We start from the raw sequence: 23,321 nt of genomic DNA, 5'->3' as shown, positions 1-23,321 counted from the left end.
ATACAACACAACACCTCAATCATCAACAAAGGAGACACCATTTCGCCTAGTATATAGCTCCGAAGCTATGATACCTTTAGAGATATCGCACAGCTCGGTCAGAACTCATCTCGACAACCAAGATGAAGCTCGGCAAGCCGAGCTAGATCTCGTTGAAGAAGTAAGGGAAACAGCAGCACTTCGACAATGCGCGGCCCAACAAACAATTGCCCGAAGACATAACAAATCGGTCAGAAACCGATCATTTCAAATAGGCGACTTGGTCCTTCGAAAGACGGAAACAGCACGACGACCTCCAGCCCATGGAAAACTCGCAGCAACCTGGGACGGCCCCTACCGAGTTAAAGAAGTCCTCGGCAATGGAGCTTACAGACTAGAATCAATGAATGGTACAACACTACCTAATACTTGGAATATTTCCTCTCTAAAGAAGTTCTATAGTTAAAATTCAGGGACAGGCTTGTACTTTTTTTTCCTACTACCAAGATTTTTTCCAAAGGGTTTTGCTTGGAGAGGTTTTAACGAGGCTAGCCTACCTGAACCTTTGTATCCAAAGGATTACCAATATTACTATATGAATAAAATCTATCTCATTATTTTTAACTAAAGTGTACACCAACTCTCTCACTACATCATTCCAATGTTTGCTTTTACAATACAAAATCATAGATACAACTTCACCTATGATCTCAAAACAACGAGTATCCTCGCCTAATTCCAATCCGAGCATTTTCGGCAAACTTTAAAAGGAATATTCTTAACAGAAATTCCCATCAATTACGCAAAGGCCTTTCAAATACTCAAAATCCAAATCGGCCACGAATAAACAAAAATTCAAACGACTCTATTAGCAAGCTACAAAATAGCAACTATCAATATTGTATTACCAATCACATCATCAAACACAAAAAACATAAACAGTTCTAAACAAGAAAGGAAGATTACAATAATATCCTAAACATTCTCTGCCTCATCTTCGGCAACGCCATCATCCTCAACCATTTTTCATCTCGGACGATCTTCCCAGGATCCATCTCAGACAGATCAGCATCTGGCACAAGGAACTTCGCCTGTAAGGATGCCCTTTCAAAACCCTCAACAAACGAATCCAAAATTTCATCACTCTTTTTCTTCTCCATTTCTTTAAGCTTAGCAGTTACCTCAATCAGTCGAGCTTCCATGCTCGCCAAATTAGCTTCTTTCTTTTTCAAATCCTCAACATCATTGGCATAATTCTCTTTGGTCTCCTTCAATTGTTTCTTAGTTTCAGTTAGCTTATTCTGAAGCTCGGAAACAGCACCTTTAGACTTACTCAACTCTTCTTTCAACAACAAAACCTCATTATTCTCCACCAACATCTTCTTATGCTTCAGCTCCTGGCTACGACCTAAACTAGCTAACCTCAAACCAACCACCTACAAAGCACAATAAAAACAAATTATATAAATAACTCCCAACAAAAACTAGAAACATAGCACAACTAAATACATGACCTGCATATACTGCCCAACAGCCATTTCGCCAACCTCATTTGCCAATGATACGTCAGCTTCAGACTGACAATGCTCATCGGCCACAGTCATATAGGGATACTCCTCCCCCATACAGATAAACCCTCACTATGCTCAGCCATTTCATGAAGCTTTTTCTGGTTCACAACAAAAGCATGAATCTCCTCTAAAGAAACCCCTGTTCCTTCTCACTAGTATCCTCGGATAAATCAACCACGCTCGATTTCCTCTTCTTCGCAATCACTTTCCTTCGCCCCTGACGAGGTTGACTAACTTCTCCAGCTCCACCACCTTTTTCGCGATTGGACGATGACACCTTTTTCTCCAAGTTCTTACTTTTAAAACGTGACCTAAGTGAAGCAGCTGAAACCCCAGGATACTTACCCCCTGCAGATTCACAAAACAAAATCGCAACTAAGTAAAGCTCAAACACACAAGTAAAATAATAACATATAGACACAACTCACCCATATATTCTACCACAGCAGCCCTATTTTCCTCCCACTTTAACAGTTCAAACATGGAAATCAAGTCTTTCCGATCAATTTGTTCCACCAAAAACTCAATAATACAAACATTCCTCGGAGTTATAACTTCAGCCCCGAGTATGTTCTGGGGTTCCGAGCACCACCACAACGGAAACCTCTCAGCCAAGAACTCGTCAATATAAAACGGAAACTCCTTTTCAACATTCCTCACCTTTACGTACATCTCTTTAAAGTCCTTGAAAGAGGACTTATACAATTTGAAGATACCAAATCCAAGAGTACTGTTCAGATTAACCCACCCCCCTTTCCAAACTCCCTTAGCTTGAAATAAAAAAAAAACAAATTCACAGAAGGATCCTCCTCAAGAAACTCCATCAATATTTCAAAACATCGCAGAAATGTCCACCCATTGGGATGCAATTGTGAGGGAGCACAGTTTAGTTGCTTCAAAATTTGACATTCAAAAACTGTAAACGGCAATCTCACCCTTAGTTCTTCCAACACACAACTATGCATATAGAAATACTCAAAATCCTGCCCCCTATGATAGACCCTATCCTCACTACTGCATGGCAGCAACTCGACCTGAACTCCAGACCCAGGCCTCACGATTCCACCTGCATCTACCTCCTTCACAGCCGCATCGTCACGAAACAAAGATACCCGACCCTTCACATCCTCACTAACCCAGTCATAAGACCAATCAATCTCCCCTTTCTTCTCCTTCTCAAACCCCATAACCAAACCCAGAAGCAAAAAACAAAGAAGAAAGAAGCAGATGATAAATTACAAAATAAAAGAAAAAGCATGCATACCTCTTTTACTCATTCTGTTTTCAAAGAAGCAACACTAAGGGTCAGGGATAAGCAACTCAGTTCCTAAACCATTAACTTAACCACATTGCAAAGTAACTGCTACCTCAATCACATCAAACGGTGCAGTTGCTTTGGAAAAATAAAAGACTTTAATGATCCATTACTCTTTCTCTCTCCTCCCCAAAACAATGCCATGACTCCCCACGTCACAAACATAATACCTTTTTAATGAAGTACGTTAAACTGGGGGCTCACTCATTAACCTATCCAACCGAGTTATAACTCATCAAGAAGCTCAACCTGCTTCATTAAAAACTCTTCACAGGCCAAACTTGGGAGCTGTGATATGGTCGTAATAAACGAGCTATAACTCGGCGTAGTCTGTTATAAGCTCGCCCATTCATGAGCTATAACTCGGTCAAGCTGCGATATGGTCGTTATGAATAAGCTATAACTCGGCGTAGTCTGTTATAAGCTCGTCCATTCATGAGCTATAACTCGGTAAGATAAATGCTTTTCATCATAACCGACGATATAACGGTACACAAGTAAAGATATGTTATCCACCTTTTTATAAGCGACCTTAATGCCAAAAGCGCAACGGACGAACAGCCTATCATATAAAGCAAGGTAAAGTATTCTCTTCAGTATGTTCGAATAATACAATATACTGACTTAAGCTTTGGAGTCCCTTTGCAGGTACACTCCCCTCCTCTCATTTGCTCGTATTATTTACATCACCTTAAGGAGAAAAGCTCGGATTCAAAGATTGGAGGCCCAGCCACTGAGGTCATAGCTCGGCAATCACCCTTGAGAGCCGATCTATTTCGCAAGCAAGAACATTATCTATTATACAACTTTAACATTTCTAAGAGTTATTTCCATAATAATATGTATTTTTTTATTTTGAATTATTATTTTAAATAAAAATATTCCATTATGTTATATATATTCCATTATGTTTTTTCCTTTATTTTTAGTTCTGTTCCAAAATATCATTCATTCTCATTTGTCTATGCTAAGATATTTTTTTATTTATTTATAATTAATTTAAGTGGATTTTATTATGATTAGGTTATAGTAGTTATAAAAATTTTGTTAAAATTAAAATTATATTTTTTTATATTTAGTAATATTTTTAATTAATACTTTTTAAAAAGTATTATTTTAATTTTAGTAATACCTTTTAAAACATTATTGTTACCTTAATCACGTGAATATAGTCATGCTAGAATGAGTTACACTAGAATGACTATATATATTTTTTTTTCGGCTGTTCAGCATTGGGCTGTTCAGTTAAAGGCATCAATTAAATCCCAAACTGACTATAGGCCCAAAATGTGTTCAAAAAAACGTATTAGCCCGTAGTTCCAAAAATTAAAAATCTTTATACCATAAAAATGCCCAAAAAAAGTTTAGTAAGGATCAGTCAAGTCCTAACGCTTACCCCAAATCAAAATCACACTTCTCGCCGCCGTGCCGCGCCGCCAACGTCGCTAGCCACCGCCGCAGGCAGAGTCGTCTTCTTCTCCTCCCAAGGCCGCGTTTTCGTGAATACTTTGCAGCTGTTGTATCCATCTATGTGTTGTTGCTCTCTCTGTTTAATTCATACATAAGTTCGCTATGGCTGCACATTCCGATTCAAGAAAACGCACTTTGGAAGCTTTGGAGAAAAGGTTTGCTATTGCCAAAGCTGAGATTTTCAACAAAGAGAAAGCAAACAAAATCACCCTCCGAGAACATGTCAAACCATCTCATCCTCATCCTGCACCTTCTGCTTCTCCTAATGCTCAGAAGCCAAATCCTAAACCGAAACCACAACCATCTCCTACACCCAACAAAGGTATTTCAACTTTCACTTTTTTATTTCTTTTTCGGATTTTATTTCCTTCTTTTAATTTATATTTGAACCTCTCTGTATCCTGTTTGACATTTTAGCTGACCATTTTTATTTCTATGCTGTTAGGGAATTTCAGTTTCTTTGGTTATACCTTTATCAAAGGTACTGCATCTTTTTCTTTTTTTGGCTTTTTGGAAAGTTTTATGCAAATATACTGAATTTTGCATTCCAATTTGCATTGACATTATGAAGGCAACGTTTGTATGTATGTATGCAGAAACTGAAGAGGCTGATCCAATATATGCCCAACTTTCTCATGATGTAAACGAAAATCTGCTTAGAACTAATGACAAGGTATTTCATTGATTTGAATTTGTGTCATGCGTGTATGAAAATCCTAATTCAAGCTTCTATCATCAATCTTTTCCTGTAAATTCCAGAGAGTCAACAGTAGAATTCCTCTTAACACTGGGCACTGAGATATAATTGTTGATGCAATGAATAATTTAAGGGTCTTAAAAGAAATTTTTTACATGTTCTGTATCCAATACCATGGAAAGATGCAATTTGAAGGTCTCTTACAAGTTTCTTTGTCTTCAGATTTCAAAAATGGTATACCTCCCTAATTTTTATTTTCTATTGCAGTCTTGTACTGATAGAAGAAGTTCAGTTGATAGCACACTGCACGAGCTTTTTATGAAAGGGGATAATGGCTATAAGTACATGCATGGATCTAGAAGCTACAAAATTGACAACATCATCCATCTTGATTATGTTGTACAAGGACGTTCAATTGCTTCTGGTTCTCAAGCTAGGACTTTACAAATTCATTCAAAACGCTCGAAGAAACACATGTCCATGAAACAGCATAAGAAAAAGGGATCATTAGATCTTCCTCAAGAGTTCCATAAGTAATTTTAATGTCTCTGAAGTATCATTCTTTTTAGCCTGTTGGTGTTAACTGTTATGATTTTAGTTCTGTGATCACGGGCATATTTATTATTCTGAATGAGATGTTCATTTCACTGACCTTTGGGATTCTTTGCTAGAGAAAAATAATGTTTCATCCAGTTGGGAATGATATTCTCCTTGTTCTTCAATAATTATTCACTTTGGTTACAGATTTAACATTTTCAAGCCAATGCGTGAAATGTGGAATGACTATATAGCGAAGCTTCTTAAAGCCACTAGGTACTTGTTTTCCTCTGGTCTGTTGATCAATTAAATAGTTTCTCCAAGGATGGGAGGAACAGTTGATTTAATCGTTTCTTCGCTTGTAGCTGTTATAACCATTAACTGTCAACATTTCAGGATAGATCAATTGGCTCAATGTCTCCTTGGTGCAGATCTACATGGTGCTTTTATTCTAGGTTTGAGAACTCTCTTTATTTTTCAGTTAGTTATGAACTCAATGTTCTGCTGTCAGAAATTCAAAATTGCTAAAACATGTTTTTATTACCTGGTACTGTTCTCATTTTTGTGGCAGTTAATGTGTTACTGTTAATTATGTTGACTTCAAGGGCAGTTATATTGTTGCTAATTTGATATTACATTTATTTTCCTCTAACTAATTGGGTCTTATGTATATTGTTACTATGTATTAAAAATCGTGTTAAAATAGCTTTTGCTGCTAAGGTTATTATCAAAGCCTATGTTTTATTTTCTTGGGAAGAGCTTATGAAGTTCAGTTGAAGCAGTTGCATGCAATTGAAAAAAACATGTTGCTAGGACTTTCTAATTAAATGAATCAAATTTCTAAAGGTCGCCGGTGCCTGTTGTTGAATATGAGTAATTCTTTTTTTATAATAATAAATGTCGAAGCTCTTGGATCAATCTCCCAATATGTAGTTATCTGCTGACTGTACTATATTTATGTATGTATTGCAGTTGTGGAGTGTAAAATCATCCATTTTACTGGAACTTGTGGCATCATGATTCGTGAAACTGCAGAAGCATTTGGGATAATTACTGAAGATAATAAATTCCGAGGTAATTCTTCCACTGTTTACAAATGAAAACAGGACGCTTTATTGGGGCTGATACCCATTGTCCTTCATAATGTTTATATGAATGTAGAAATTCATCTGTAAAGTTGAATTTGTGATGATTTTATTTGTTTCAGTATCTCCTCTGTAATTTATTTCTTTCAAACATATGATTGCTAAATACTTCTTTTCTCTGTGCTATCTTGCAGTTGTCCCCAAAAGAGGGTCTGTGTTTGTATTCCAAGTTGATTGCTTCAAAGTCACCGTCCATGGAGATAAACTCAGTTCGAGAAGGATTGGATTATGATACTACAAATGATCCCTCAACTCTAGGTGAAAACATATTCATCCTACTTAACGCCTTTTCTATCAATCTTTGATGCTGATGCGGTGATGCCTTGATCTTGTTCAATGTTAATGAACCTTGTTACTTTCTGTTACCTTGATTTCTGCAATCTAACTATTCTAAGAGATTTACAATAAAATGATGTGTCTACTATCTTGTGTATTGGTTTTGCAGGGAAAGTCAAATTCGCATGAAAAAAGTCTCTACCGATTCTGTTGTTATGGGATGACTAAATGTTTGTTTTCACATGATTGAGTCCTGAAGCTGGTTTGGAACAAACGGCGAATTGTTAGAGCAGCAGCCGTCTTCGGTTCCAGGGCATCTTCTAACAGAAATGTGAATGTTTTGAGTGTTTGAGCATTTCGCATTGAACTCAGAAGATGATCTTGCAGCTTTGGATCTTTCAAAATCTCAAGTGACTCACTCGAGTATCTTGTCCCAATTATTTCAGTTTGTTTAGAGAACACTACTGCAGTTGTTTCCATCAGAAAACATGGAAATGTCAAATGACCCACAATTTTGCCCCCGAGAATTTGGTATTTTCTAGGTATGGATGCATTTACTTGTGTATAGAACCTCCCATTTTCTTGAGTGATTTTCTGCTCACTTTAGAATTGGAACTAAATATATAGTATTTCAGCAATTGAATTAGCCACTTAATGTTATAATATTTTTTAATTGTTTTTGTTATGTTATTTTATTTCATCTTTAGTTTCAGATTTTGTATCCTATTATGATGTTAAGAAATTATTACCGTTAAAAATCTGGTTGGTTTTGGGGGTGGGGGATAATAGAAATTTACTAATATTTTTGTTTTTAATAATATTACGGGGATATAAATCTTTTGAAATTATGTCGATTTTGTCTTGGCATTATAGATTATGACAAAAAATTAAAGATTTATAAAATCAAACTATAAAAAAGATTATATGAAAAAAAGTTCTATCGACTAAGAAAATCAGGGTCTTCATAGATAAAAAAAATTAAATAATAAGTTTTTTTTTTGTTACTATTTCATGTGAAAGAGTTTATTTTTTTTACTAATAATTAATTTTAACATTTATTATCTAAAACTTGAAAGAATTTAATGTGTATATTTTTACATATGATTAGATATTAAATTTATTGTACAAATAAAAATAATTAATTTTTATATTTGTTATTTAAAAGTAATATTTTTTCTCTATATATATAAAAATATAATTAGATATTAGTATAAAAAATTATATTGATAGTTATAAAATTAACTCAAGATTTTTTTTTTTGAAATAATTCAATCTTGATTCTAATTATTAATCGCATCATTAGTATTTTTTCCAAATTCTACGTCATAAATATTTGAAAGAAGAGAAGTAAAAATATATATTAGAAAATAAGTGGTGAAAATTTAAAATTAAATAAAAAAATTAAAAAGTATGGATATAATAATAAAATATATTTTTATGTAAATAATATTGTAGAATTTTTTTTAAGTATATTCAATTATAAATTTAATATATAATAGAGAGTTTGAAGTATCTTGGGTGCATCATATAAGATAATAGAGAGATTGAACATGATGTAAATCATAGGATCCAAGTAAGTTGGTCAATGGTCAAAATAGGGGAGTGCGTCTGGTTTTATATGTGACAAAAAAGTGCCTTTAAAACTTAAAGGTAAATTATATCGCACTAAGCTAAGTGTTGTAGAGATAAAGATGTTGAGATGAATGAGTGGTCATACACGATTGGATAGGATAAGAAATTAAGATATAAGAGAGAGGGTTGGAGTATCAATTATTGTGGAAAAGATGGTAGAATCGCGTCTCAGGTGGTTCGAACATGTGAGAAGAAGATCGACAAAACACCCCGTCAGGAGGGTGGATGAAATCGAAGAGGGACAAGAGATGAAAGGTAGAGGAAGACCTAAAAAGACCATCTATAGGTGGTCAAACGAGATCTACATGTAAATGGTCTCTCTATAGACATGACACATGATAGATCTCAATGGCGTCGTTTGATTCATGTAGCCAGCCCTACCTAATGGGACAAGGTTTTGTTGTTGTTGTGGTAGTAGTTTTATGAATTTATTTGAATTATATTATTTTATTAATTTTTTTTAAAACAAAAAGGTAGAGAGATATAGAAAAAAAAGAGAGAGAGAAAGATAAAGAAGAAGAGATGGAATTTATTAGTTTTGGAAAAAAAATTTTATTTTAATTGTAATAAAAGAATACTTCGTGACACATTTTGATTTGTCAAATTAGCAATATAAAATATAAATTATAAGTTATATATAGAGTGAAAAGAGTAGAAAAAAATAGAGAATGGTAGATAAGAGGATGGAAGAAGGGAATTTATTAATTTCTGAGAAAATATTTCATCTTATTTTTAATGAGAGAGTGTCATCTGACATATTTTAATTGTTAAATTAGTAATATAATATAATTATATTTAAATATTTTAATTTCAATTTTAATTGTAATTAGCAATATCATATTACATATTTTGATTGTTAAATTTGTAATTAGTTGTTGATAATAATATATAAAAGAGATAGAGTAAGTGTAAGAATAAAAAAAATAGAATGAGTAAAAAAATGAGAGAGATAGATAAAAAAAAATAAAGAACTCTTTAATTTAAAAAAATTAATTTTAATTATAATAAAAAATAATATGTGACACATTTTAATTTTAAAATTAATAATATATAATAAAATAATAAATTACTCAATAATGAAATCAATTCTACTGTTACTTTTTAAAAAAGTTGTTTTGGTCTACAATTTTACCATCATTGAAAATTTATCAAAAAGAGCGTGATTTTTATTTACTTTTGCTGTCCAAAGTGACTAGGCCCATAAATAAATATAATGAGTAAAAATAATAAAACAATATTGATAAATTTATTTAAAAATAAATAAAATTAACCTATATTTATGAAAATGAGTAAATTATTTCTACTCCTGAACATTTAGAATACTAACGAATTTACCAAAAAATGTAATGTTTGAATACATCTAGATATTTTGGTTATATAGTGATTATTTTTATAAGTAGAAATAATAATTTATTCAATTTTAATAATAATAATAATAATTTGGGTGGAGTTTGTCCTCCTCTTGTCTCTTTCAAGTCATGAAACAAGAAAAGAATTATCTTAGTCGTCAAACTTTAGCCCTCCTATTTCGAGTAATACTAATTCCACATATTACAAGAACATGAATAAATAATTATTTCAAATTACAAAAGATTTCGACGCTAATATTTTTATTCATAAAAAATAAAAATTAAAGGTATATCTATAAAAAAATGTTTTTACACACAAAATTATTCGAATCTTACAAAATTTAATAAAATTTTTAAATTATCCTTTAAGACATCGGTGTTGGTGACTTGGTGGGTTCTTGAAGATGAAGGAGGCCTATAAGAACCTGGTTGAAGTAATCCATGGGTGCTGAACCCGATTGATGCTGCTAGTGCTGTTGTTGCCTTGCCGCTTTGTGGAACCGCACTTGTCAGTAAACGAAGGAGAAATTGGGTTCATGTTGTGATGCTGATGAATAACGCTATTCTGATGTTCATTATTGTTGCACTTGTCTTTCTTCTTCTCCTTCGCTTTCACTCGGATGTCGGACCGAGACAGGGACAACCCGAAAAAGAAGCAAGCCGGCTTGTTGGCAGAGAAAAACAATGCTCTTGTTGAGAGTCGAACTCAAGACCTCCCGCTTACTAAACGGGTGCTCTAACCAACTGAGCTACAAGAGCTGCTTAATAAATTTATATTGACTACTCTACTTGACCGCAGTAAAATAGACATAAAATTTCAACTTTAATTTTATTGGCCGATTTTCTCATGATCCAGGCTATCAGCAACATAAATATGCAAAAATGAACCGATCACAGCACAATTAAATAAAATTTTAAAGTTTCTAACCAACTTAAGTTGATCTAGTAGTTAATTCACTAGTTCGCTTAAACAAATATTGAAAATTCGAATTTTGTTTGCAATAATCTATTAACTAGTGACAAATTCCAATTTTAACAGATTAATCTTTAACCTGCCAGATTAAAAGATACCATAGGCAACAAAAAAATTTTAAAAGTTTCTTTTCTTCTCATTACGATGCTAAATTTATGTTAAAAAATGACACTTTAAAAGTAATATACATTTCATTTTTTATTTGTTCAGACACTGCAATAAAAGTTCAATATAAATGTAGAGCATACAAAACCGTGAAATATGTTACAAGCAAAGAATAATAGTTACATAAATCTCTCTCATTTTCTTAATCTTTCAAGGGACAAAGATATGCTTCTTGTATTAATCTTCAATATTCAATTTGTTCTCCCTTCCTTCTAAAACTTGATACATGTCTACTCTATTGATCCACTGGCACTGGATATGGACAATAACTTGCAAATCAATAAAAAACTTTGTAGCATGCCACTAGTCAGTAGTTCCTCAATGATTTGCAATTCAGCTCTCAAAAGTTTTCCAAACCTTCACCTTCATTTCTGCCCTGGGTTTAAGATTCCATAAACATTATCACTCTCCAATATGAGCATGCTCAATCAATTCAACTGGCCATGCACTCTTAACATGTAATGATGTTTAGGAGGCATAAGCACTCTTCCGTTTAAATTATACATTAGTTGATCATTACCCAAAGATATAAAATCTCCAATATGATCTCTGCTGTAAAAAATGGTGCCTGGTGTATTTCATCAACAACAGTTAAAGAGAAATAATTGGCCACTTCTTTAGTCACTTTCTATGTCTGTTTCATCATGCCTCAAATTATTAGGATATGCCCTATCACCATTCATAACTTTTGCTGATTCTTGAATTGAACTGGAAGTACTTTGCCTCATCTTACCAATTAGTATTTCAATGTAATCCAACAATCCCAACCCTAAGAGACGATTCCGCAGCAACTCAATGGTGGTATCGTAAGGCGGTATTCCTTCATCAATCATCATCTCGAAGTACTTACATGCCTCCTCTAGCTTTCCCTTTTTCTTGCATAAACCATGAATCATGACAGAATATGTAGACACAGATGGATAAAACTTATTGTCCCCCATGTTTTCCCAAACTTCAGTTGCCTTGTCAAACCTTCCTATCCTAATCAGCAATTTCAGCACCATGTTATATGTATGGCGATCAGGAAGACAGTTATCATTCACCATTCTAGACGTCAACTTTAGAGCCCTATTGACCTCACAATGGTCACAGTGGAAAGCGAGTATCGCATTGTAACTCCAAGTGTCCGGTTTTACTCCTCTTGAAATCATTTCATCCAACAGCTGATAAGCTTCTTGCACCTTTTCATTCTTACAAAGTTGCTTTATAACACAATTGTATGTAAACACATTAGGCAAAAGGTCATACCTTCTCATTCTATCAAGAACCCTAAAAGCCGAATACATGTCATTTGCGTTGCAGTATGAACGAATGAATATTGAGTAAGTAAAAGCATCTGGCACAACTCCTTTTGACATGATATCATGAAAAATATCTGAAGCTTCATTGACATTACCTCCTTTGCAAAGGGCATCTAACAAATTATTATATGCAAGCAAATCCACTGGACATCCTTGTTCAAGCATTGCATCAAACAGCGCACGGGCCTTTCCTGAATCACCAATCTCACCCCATCCACTTATCAAAATGCTGTAAGTTTTAGCAGTTAACACAAAACAATTCTTAACTTGATCAAAAAAATTTTGAGCTTGCTTGACATGTTTCCTCTTGCATAAAAAGTACAGCAGCTTATCAAAATCATGAATTGTTGGCTTTATTCCAAATTCATCCATCCTCATGAAAGATCGTATTGCTCCGTCTGGCAAATTTGCCTGGCTATATGCTCGGAAAATGAGCCAGAACATCTCGCTTCTGATTTCACAAACAGAATACTCTCTCATTTCTATGAGAAAATCCCAGAGTATGGCAAACTGTTTACAGCTTCCTAAGATATCCACCAAAATGTGGAAGCTCTCAACACTATGTTGGAAACATGGAATTGATTTAGCCCAAAGAAAGAATCTGTGACATGGGAAGCCAAGATTCTTACACCTCTTCAATACCTGTTCAACCAAATCTGTAGATATTTGTGCTGAATATGGATTGAGAGACATTTCTAGATCATGGCGAGGATCTCGGTGATCACTTAGTACACGAGATATTTCATTCACAAGGTCTGGTAATAATGGCCCAGAGACTTGTGTGGTTGGGGAAGCGTGGGCGTGATAGCAGCGGGGCTTGTGATCAATAAGAGGCCAAAAGAAAGATGGTAGGAGTTTGTACTTAGAGGATAGTGCCCGAAAACCCATGTTGCAACTTGTTCATAGGATCTTCAATCCACAACTTTCCGTTGCCCAGCTTAATGGCCCTTGTTCTTTCCTGTTTAGAAATAGGTGTAAACAAAATTATGTTATCACAGTTAAAACCTACTAACAAATTAGGCTTTTTCATAAATGCAACATATATACAAAATGACAAACACAAAGACAGTGAGCAATATTTACCTATTTACATCAATAACTTGAAGCAAATAGATAAGCTCTTACTAGTACAACAGTAATAAAGAAAAATAAAGAATAAAGGTTTTAACTTTTAACCTAATAAAAGAAAATTAGTAAGAAAGGAACACTACAATAGATCATCCATAAAGACAAAAATACAGCATAATAAACCAATATCAATATTTTATATACTTGCAAAGTAGAAGACTAAGCATGTCTCAATTTCAATATTTGGAAACAGGTTTTGAAGCATCAGCATATGAACACAAGCAAAACATGGTAGAGAAGCAGAAAAATTCTAATGTGAACAATTTTCCTTAATTTTGAACAAATTCATCAGCACCAGTCCAACTAAACTAAATAACATGTTTATATCACCAAACATACTAAGCTAAATCGTAGCAAAATTAGAACAGATAGAAGACTCTATTCCACCTACTAATAGCAGCATAAATTCATAAAGCAACTCTTACTATTCATTCAGCATACTGCAGTGACATCAGCTTCTGTTCACTAGAGCTTCAATTCTTTTCATTTCTTTTCTTTTCTTTGTTTTGTTTGATTGATTTCTTGGGCACTTATATGAACCACCAGCAATATTGTCTTGGATTCATTATAACCTCTCCCTCCCAAAACCAGAAGTAATTGAAATATCTTCTTTTCTTGCAATCTACCTTCCTGTTCTCAAACAAATTTCTCTTACTTAGCAACATTCATCTACAAGTCTCTCCTAAATTCACTAATTTTCACCTTACATCATTTTATAAGATCGAACATAACATGGCATTGGTAACAATAACACTCATGGCAGCAACAAACACATTGAGCATCAATTTCATTAGTGTAACACCTGCTAAGATTTTGACACAACCATATAAATGATTATACATATCAAAAGCTAACTTGATGATTCCATGGTGCAGAAGGAAAGAAAAGGGCAGACGCGGCGGTGCTGCGAGGAGAGAAGCAGAAGTGCAGAACAGTTACGCCGAGGCGTAGGCGGCGGCAGCAGCAAACCGGAGAGGCCGAGGCAGAGATGGAGTGAGTTTGGGTAATAATGGAGAACGGAGAAGAGTGAGGACGGGGATGCCACTTTTTGTGAAATTTAAAAAGAATAAAAAAAAGATAAACTATTAAACAGTTAATTAGCTAAGGCGTTAAGGTAATCTCGTTGGAGCTTTTACCCAAGGTTGCAAGAACCGAACCGATTATTAAACCGGTCAAATGACTGGTTCAATAATTCAATAGTCCAACCAGAATCAAACCGTAGTTGAACCGATTTAATTAAATATACAATGAAATTATTAAAAATTCAATACATAATTAATATGCAAATTCAATAATTCGAAACTAATTTCAAAATTTTACAATTTCATATTATAACTTACCTATAGCTTATCATTAAAAATTTACAAAATAAAAAATTTCTAATTAATTTCTAAATTCAAATCAAATAATCAACAATAATACTCATCACATGAACAACAAAAATTCAGAACAAAAAAAATTTAACAATAAAACAAAACATATTTAAGAAGCATATAATCATAACACAAAAGTAAAAACACAGTTCAATTCAATTACAAATTCCTAAACCTGCTGAATATAAGACAACCAAAGCATATAATCATATTTAATTTTTGGGATTCTAATCAATTAATCAACCATATGGTTCTAACTTCTGAATCCAAACTAATCTGAAAACATATCAGCAGCAAAAACTAAATTGAATCCAATTCCAAAGTCAGAATCCAAATTAAATTGAATTCAGAATCACATCAACATTCAACAAATTGAATAAGTAATGTCTCCTGGCTGTTGTTCCTGTTCCATCTCCAACATCCAGCAAAAATAAATTAAGCTTCAACAAAATTAACTCACAAATTAACTCAGCAAAAAAATATTTAACCGAATCATTCAATTCAACCATTATTTCAGAAAATCAGTAACTCAGATTAAGCAAAATTAACAAACACAGAATCAGAAATCAAAAAACCCAGAACACAGAACCCAGAATCAGTATTATTAACAAAAGTACAACACAAGCAATATTAAATTGAAGCAGCAGTGCTTACCGGCGGCGAAGGAGGAAGGAAAGTGACGGCGACGGAGGAAGGGGAAGTGACGGGCTGACGACAACAGAGGAAGGAAAGTGAGCTCGGACAGAGAGCGACAAAGAGCTCGAAGACCTCGGACACACACACACACACACACACACACACAGAGAGGGGGAGGGAGCTCGAAGAGACGACGATCGACCGAGCAACCTTCGCGACGGTGATGCCACGGGGTCAACGCTTCCTTCGTGCGACGATGTCGAAAAAGAGGAAAGATGAAAAGGGTTCGGCGATGAGAAGAGTGCGATGGCACCCACGGTTCCCGCCGGCGGCGACTGCACCCTCTACCGGAGAAGAAGAGTTCGGCGATGGGGGATGGTGATGGTGGGCTGGTGGCTGGGTTTAGGTTAGGGTTAGGTTTCTGATTCTCAGAGACATGATTGAAAGGGGTGGGGTGGCTGTGGTTTTCCTTCTTCCTTCTAAGAGAAATGGCGTCGTAGGAGCTTACATATTCGAACCGGAAATCCTGAAAAAACCCGCCGGTTCACCAACTACCGCCAGTTCAATCGTTTTACAAATCGGTTTTTTACAAGACGGTTTTATGCCCACCAAACTATGTGTGTTTGGATTACCGTTCGTAAACGGAAGTTTATATAAAATTGATTTTACAAACTTGATTTTAATCAAAAGTAAATTTGTGTTAAAGTAATTTATGTTTGATAATTTTTGTATCAAAATGGATTATAGTAAAATAAATGTTGTTTGGCTTGTATCATTTAAAATCACTTTTAAATAAAAAAATTACTAAAATGGACATCAACTTAAAAATTTTTTTATATTATCCTATTATTTTAATTTAGATATTTAAATAGATCTTATTAGTTAATTTTATAACAAAATTAATATTTACTTACTAAAATAAAAATAACATAAAAATAGACAAAATATATTTTTAAATAAAAATAAAAAAATATAAATTATATATATATATAAAAGAATATTTAATCAAATATGTTACATTTTTTAAGTATTAAATGTTACTTTAGTATGTTTTTACATCGTATTCTTATTTTAGTACTCTCAATAATCTTATTTTTAATATTAATTTGGAATCCAACGTTTATAATTTTATTATTATCTATGATTAAATTTTTATTTAATTTATCTTTTTTAATGGAATCATAATCTATATTATAAAAAATTACAATAAAACATAGTATACGAGAATTACAATTATAAAAGAGAGTACTGAAAATAATAAAAAAAATAAATATTTACTTTATAGTGATCGAAACAAATCTAAAAGTTTTTGATGATTTTTTTATATAATATATTTTTAGTATTTTTAGTACTATTTTTTTAGTATGTTATAATTTTTTACTATTATTATTTATAGTTAATTTTTTATTTAATTTACTTTACCTAATAGAATCAATAAATCATATTATAAGAAGATAATAACAAACATAATACACAAAAATCACAATTATAAAAGTGTATAATATCAAACAAACAGTTTAAAAAAATAAAAAATAATAAATAATAGAAAAATAGAGCTCATATAAATAGAAATAATAAGAATTTTATAAATAATACAATAACATATATAAAGGATAAAGTTGGTAAAAGATAAATAAATGGTTAGTATCTATGGCCAAAAGTCCGTTAAGAAAACGCAGAAGCTAAAAATTGTTGCTTCTTGTAAAAGTGATTTTCGCAGCAAAATCACTTCTGCGTTCTAAGAGAAAAAAATTTGACAAACCAAAAGTTAAAACTTTCAAGAAATTTAAATGTGCTTCTTCTCTTTCAACGAATTTCCCAAATCCAGTTGGTTATCATAACATTACTTTTTTACCAATTAAATTATGCAGCTCTAAAATAGAATATACAATTTTACAAGAAAATAAACTCTAAACAAAATATGACTTTAACTTTATGACTCTGATTCTTCTTAAGTATTTTTAAAAATAAATAAATAAATAATAATAATAATAATAATAATAATAATAAGTGCTAGACAATATAGAATAATTAGTTCACTCATTCGTTTAATTAAATATTGGTGATTTATATTTTGTATTGTATGTGCAGTAATTTATTGACCAATAGTAAATTTGTCTTGTAGATCGGGTATATTGTGAAAACAAAAAAACTCTACAACCAAATAAATTACCTAATTAAATTTAATCAAGTTGTTGTAATTGTTTTTCACATCATGTGCCATTTATTATGAGAGCGCTTTTCTTTCATCTTCTTCAAATACGCTCACTCTTACTACTTGTTCTTCTTCTTTATTCTTCTTTCTTTTGCTCACTCTTACTACTTGTTCTTCTTCTATGCTCTTCTTTCTTTTTTTCATCCTTCACTTTCATTATTGTGGTAGTTGTTACCACCACCACTAACTACTCCTCCTTCATTTTTCTCATTTGATTTATTCTTTTTCTTTTTTTTCTTCTGCTAGTTTATTATTATCACCATCATCATCTTCTTCTTATTTTTAGTTAAATATCGTAATTTAATTTAATGATAAGAAAAGTACATTATATTTTTATGTATGATTAAAAAATTTTTGTCCACATAAAAAAATTTAAGAAATTTTTTGTGCCACATTTAAAAAATTTTGATGCTATTCTTTGATAAATTTTGCATAACTAAAAATTTTTCCTCTTCTTTTTCTTCTTGAGTTTAATACCACACAATCAGTTCAGTGATAATAAAACACATTATTTAATTAAAAATGACAAAAAATTTTGGTAAATGACACAAAAAAATCTTTAAAAAATCATAAATCTAAAACTTTAACTTAACCAACAAAATACATTTAAATATGTTTTAGAACAAAAAAATATATCAATGTGTTGTAAATAACACAAAAAGAACTAAACCTCTTATATATGAATTTAATACCATCCAACTAGTTCAATGATAAAAAAAATACATTATTTAGTTAGAAATGACACGGTTAAAAAATTTTGATGTCAAAACAAGAAATTTTATATGTTACGATTAAAAATTTTGGTGTTATTTTTTTAATAAATTCTGCACAATTTAAAATTATCCTTCCTCTTCTTTAGTTTAATACCACACAATCAATTCAATTATAACAAAACACATCATTTAATTAGAAAATGACACCAAACATTTTTTGTAAATGATACAATAAATCTTTAAAGAATTCTCTGTCCAAAACTTTAACTCACACAACCAACAAAATATATTTAAATATGTTTTAAAATAAAAAAATACATCAATTTATTATAAATGACACAAAAATAGCTAAACCTCTTGTATATGAAATTATGAATTCAATGCCACCCAACTAGTTCGGTAAAAAGAAAAATACATCATTTAGATGGAAATGATACGGTTAAAAAATTTCTATGTCACGGTTAAGAAATTTTTGTGCCAAAATAAAAAATTTTCTGTGCCACGATTATGAAAATTTGATATTATTTTTCTGATAAATTTTACACAATTTAAAACTCTCCTTCTTCTTTCACATTGGTTTAGTTATTCTGTTGGTCCCTATAATTTCACTGAATTTTCAATTAAGTTCCTATATTGGTTCCTATACTATATCAGATTTTGTAATTAAGTTCCTATTGTGACAAAAATGTTAGAATCAACAAAATATTCTATTAAACAAAACGAATATGTCTAATACTTGATTAAATATTCTATTTCATTTAATAGAATATTCTGTTAATTCAAATATTTTTGTCACGATAACAACTTAATTACAAAATCTGATATAGTATAGGGATCCAATTAAAAAGAAAAAAAAGTATAGGGACCTAATTGAAAATTGGTGAAACTACAGGATCCGACGAAGTAATTAAACTTTTCACATTCGCATCATTCTTGTTTCTCCCTCTTAACAAGAACCTGTGTCACGGTTAAAAAATTTTGGTGTCAAAATTAAGAAACTTCTTGTGTTATGATTAAAAAATTTCGGTGCTATTTTCTTATAAATATTTTGCATAACTCAAAAATCTTCTTCTTCTTTTTTCTTGTTGTCATCATCTTCTTCTTCTTTTTTTATTCATCTTTCTTTTTATTTTACACTTTCACCCTCTCATAATTTTTCTTATTTTATCCTTTTAACAAGAAAAAAATAAAAAAAATAAGAAAAAATTAAACAAAGAATAAAAAGAAATAAGAAATACATAATGTTACAAAATTACCAGGAAGAGGAGAAGGAAAAGAAAAGAAAAACGCAGCAACAACAGTAGAAATAAGGCTGCGTTTATTTACAGAGACAGGACACTGAGACATGGACACAGAAACACAAAATCATATTTGACAGAAGAGACATGGACAGAGACAGTATGTCCAGAGACACTAAATTAGTGTATTTTGTGTCCATCCTGACAGGAAGGACACAGAGACACTAACAAGAGATACAACTTATTTTTCATTCTTTTTTCATTATTTTTGTTAATTTTTCATAATTATATTTTTTTATTATTATATTTTTCATCTCAAATTTTTTGAATGAAAAAAAATGAGTAAATTAAATTTTCATAATTTGTTCTAGTTTATTATCAAATAGAATACAAGAACACAAAATTTTGTGTCTCTGTCCATTAGTGTCTTGTCCTATCCTGTTCTCAGTGTCTTGTCCTATCATGTTCTCAGAAACAAACGCAGCCTAAAAGAACGATAATAAAGAGGAAACATATGAAAAAAAACAATTTTATATTAAAGAGTGCGGGATACGAATATTTATATTAGTGGAGAGTTGGAGCGTGTTTAATATATGTTTATTAATGAAACTGATTTTTTTTGAATTTGATGTAAAAAAAAAAAAAGCGTGGAAGGATTGATGTGAAAAAATTGTAAGATGATTAATATGGATAAATAGTTTATTTTCCCATTAAAATGTTTTGAATTCTAGTTTTAACAATAACAAAAAGGATTTTGTTCTATGAATATATATAAAATATTATCCAAAAATATAAGGTTTACAACTTTAGTTAAATTTTATAGAAGGTCAGTATAATCATATAATTAGGTTTTATTGAATACATTATTAGTGAATTAAACCTCAAAAGTATAAGTGAAAATATGAACAAAACTTTAATTGCACCCATAATTGGGTCATATATTGAAGGGTGTCACTTTCAAATTAATAATATCATTTCTTTATGATATATCATTTTTAAATTACTCTCAATAAATATTTTTATTACTATGAAAAATTAAATAATGAGAATGAATGGTGATTTAAAAAAAAAAATCGCACAAAAATGAGGAGCAAAACTAATTTTAAAAGTGACAATATTACTTTCTTAAAAAATATTATTTGTACACTAAAATCAGCTATCAATGTATTTATGTATAAATATATGTGTAGTTTGATTTATTTTCAATGTGTATTTATATTTTAGCATATATTTTATACTGGTGATTGACTTTAGTGGCTGAATTTAGTTTACACCTAGTATAACCCTACTTTCTTATATTAAATTTAAGGGTAAAAAACGTATATGAGCCGATGGGAGTTTAAAATTACCTAAATCCGCCAAATAAAATTCTGATACATCATTCTACCAAAGAACAAATTAATGTAATTCGAATTAGATTTGTATGTAATTCGAATTGATATAATTCGAATTACTTGAAAGCATTGACAATACGTAATTCGAATCAATATGTCACGAATTATAAACATAGAGTTCGAATTGTATCAATTCGAATTAGTAGGGAGACGTGCTTTGAAGGGAGTTCGAATCAAGTTGATTCGAATTACTCTATTTTCGAAACTAGTAGTAATTCGAAAAGATATAATTCGAATTACTCCCTTTTCGTAACAAATTCTAATAAATTTTTTAATGAATTTATTTAAATTATACTACAAAAAATATTTAATTCTATGCAAAATAATTTTAAAAAAATAGCTTAAAAAATATTTTTTAAATTATTTTGCATACAATAAAATATTTTTTTGTGGTATAATTTAAATAAATTTATTAAAAAATATTCATGAGCTATCAAGAATGGACAGAAGAGTATTGTATATAATTCGAATTGCTCACCGTATAATTTGAATAAGGCTTGGTTTGGTAAAGCTTTTACTTTTGAAGAGTAGCTTATGAAAAGACTTTTTAAAGGCTATAGCACTTGCGTTTGGTAAAATCACATTAAAAATAGTTTTTAATAAGCACAAGTACTATAATTGTGTTTGGTAAAACAGCTTTTAAAAATTAAAAAAAATATAATAAACATATTTATAACGAAGAATAATATTTTTTTTCAAATTTTAGAGACCAATAATTTAAATATTTATTTGATTTACTCTCTATATTAATATAAATAGAGTTATCATTAGTCAATAATAAAACTTGTACTGATACGTCTATTACCCATTTATATATATTGACTCACTTATACAAATCATAAAAAATGAGACACATATCTCAAGTAAAATTATATGAAGATTGTGTTAGAATTTGTGAAGGTTAGGTTGAGAAATTAGAAATATATGAGGATTCTAACGGCAATATAATGACAGAAAATATGTGTGGAAAAATAAATAAAATATATTTTTAATTGTTTTGTATGGAATAAAATATTTTCTTTAATTTCTAAATTATTATTGACTATGTAGAGTACTTTATTTAAAATTTGAGTACCTAAGTCATCAGAACATTACAAATTTTTATAGTACTCCTAACATTTTTTAAGTCATTTTTTTAAATTGTTTTGCATAGAATAAAATATTTTTTGTAGTATAATTTAAATAAATTTATTAAAAAAATTTATTAAAAAATATTTATAAGCTATTAAAAATGGACAAAAGTGTATTGTATGGAATTCGAATTGATAGCTCATTAATATTTTAAAGAAATCTCGTGATCAGCATTTATGCATTAAAAAAAATTAACAAAAAATTTAATTACGAAAAAATATTTTAATAAATTTATTTAAATTATACCACAAAAAAATATTTTATTGTATGCAAAATAATTTAAAAAATATTTTTTAAGCTATTTTTTAAAAATTATTTTGCATAAAATAAAATATTTTTTGTAGTATAATTTAAATAAATTCATTAAAAAAATTTATTAGAATTTGTTACGAAAAAGGAGTAATTCGAATCAACTTGATTCGAACTCTCTTCAAAGCGCGTCTCCCTACTAATTCGAATTGATACAATTCGAACTCTATGTTTATAATTCGTGACATATTGATTCAAATTACGTGTTGTCAATGCTTTCAAGTAATTCGAATTATATCAATTCGAATTACATACAAATCTAATTCGAATTGTATTGATTCGAATTACATTAATTTGTTCTTTTGTAGAATGATATATCAAAATTTTATTTGGCAGATTTAGGTAATTTTAAACTCTCCTCGGCTCATATACGCTTTTTACCCTAAATTTAAGATTAGTCAAATAAACCGCAAATTACATGTAGAAAATTTGGTACCGCCTTAATTATTGGATCCAATTACTTTTGGTATCAACGAAACATCCAATTAGATGCATTAGATAGAGTCCAAACAACAATTGAAGTGGAGATTAATAAATTAATTAAGAATTAATCAATCAAATCCTAAATTACAATTAACCTTAATTAATTGCCTTTACTCCTTCTTTTCTTTCATATTCTTTATTAACGAACACCAATAGCATAGATGATTAAAGAGAAATCGATGTTATTGTGTGATTTACATTTCATAAATTATCCTTATTTTACGAAGAAGAAGAGAGAGACATACGTGAATGGAAGAACAAGGGTGACAGCACTATGCGAAGACATTGATT

The 23,321-nt window shown here is 30.9% G+C and overlaps 1 protein-coding gene and 2 non-coding genes across 3 annotated transcripts; 1 reads left to right on the top strand and 2 right to left on the bottom strand.

The window, feature by feature from the left end:
• The first annotated feature begins 4,231 nt into the window (after positions 1–4,231).
• Positions 4,232–7,680, top strand: LOC112741541 (ribonuclease MRP protein subunit POP4). Its single transcript, XR_011870635.1, has 9 exons — positions 4,232–4,657; positions 4,781–4,816; positions 4,932–5,008; positions 5,300–5,565; positions 5,777–5,845; positions 5,966–6,024; positions 6,542–6,643; positions 6,849–6,972; positions 7,160–7,680. It is a non-coding gene; the product is annotated as a ribonuclease MRP protein subunit POP4 (transcript).
• A 2,976-nt stretch (positions 7,681–10,656) lies between these two features.
• On the bottom strand, positions 10,657–10,730 carry TRNAT-AGU (transfer RNA threonine (anticodon AGU)). Its single transcript has one exon. It is a non-coding gene; the product is annotated as a tRNA-Thr (tRNA).
• Positions 10,731–11,116: 386 nt separating this feature from the next.
• Positions 11,117–16,172, bottom strand: LOC112741540 (pentatricopeptide repeat-containing protein At1g52640, mitochondrial). Its single transcript, XM_025790566.2, has 3 exons — positions 15,566–16,172; positions 13,964–14,168; positions 11,117–13,368 (listed from the first exon to the last, which is right to left on the bottom strand). The coding sequence occupies exon 3, from the start codon at positions 13,296–13,298 to the stop codon at positions 11,727–11,729; it is 1,572 nt and encodes a 523-aa protein (XP_025646351.1). The 5' UTR covers positions 13,299–13,368; positions 13,964–14,168; positions 15,566–16,172; the 3' UTR covers positions 11,117–11,726.
• Between the last annotated feature and the right edge of the window lie 7,149 nt (positions 16,173–23,321).

The sequence above is a fragment of the Arachis hypogaea genome, chromosome 14 (genome assembly GCF_003086295.3).
Source record: "Arachis hypogaea cultivar Tifrunner chromosome 14, arahy.Tifrunner.gnm2.J5K5, whole genome shotgun sequence".
Taxonomy (NCBI): domain Eukaryota; kingdom Viridiplantae; phylum Streptophyta; class Magnoliopsida; order Fabales; family Fabaceae; genus Arachis; species Arachis hypogaea.
The sequence above is the reverse complement of the archived record's forward strand: the minus strand, read 5'-3'. Positions and strand labels throughout refer to the sequence as shown.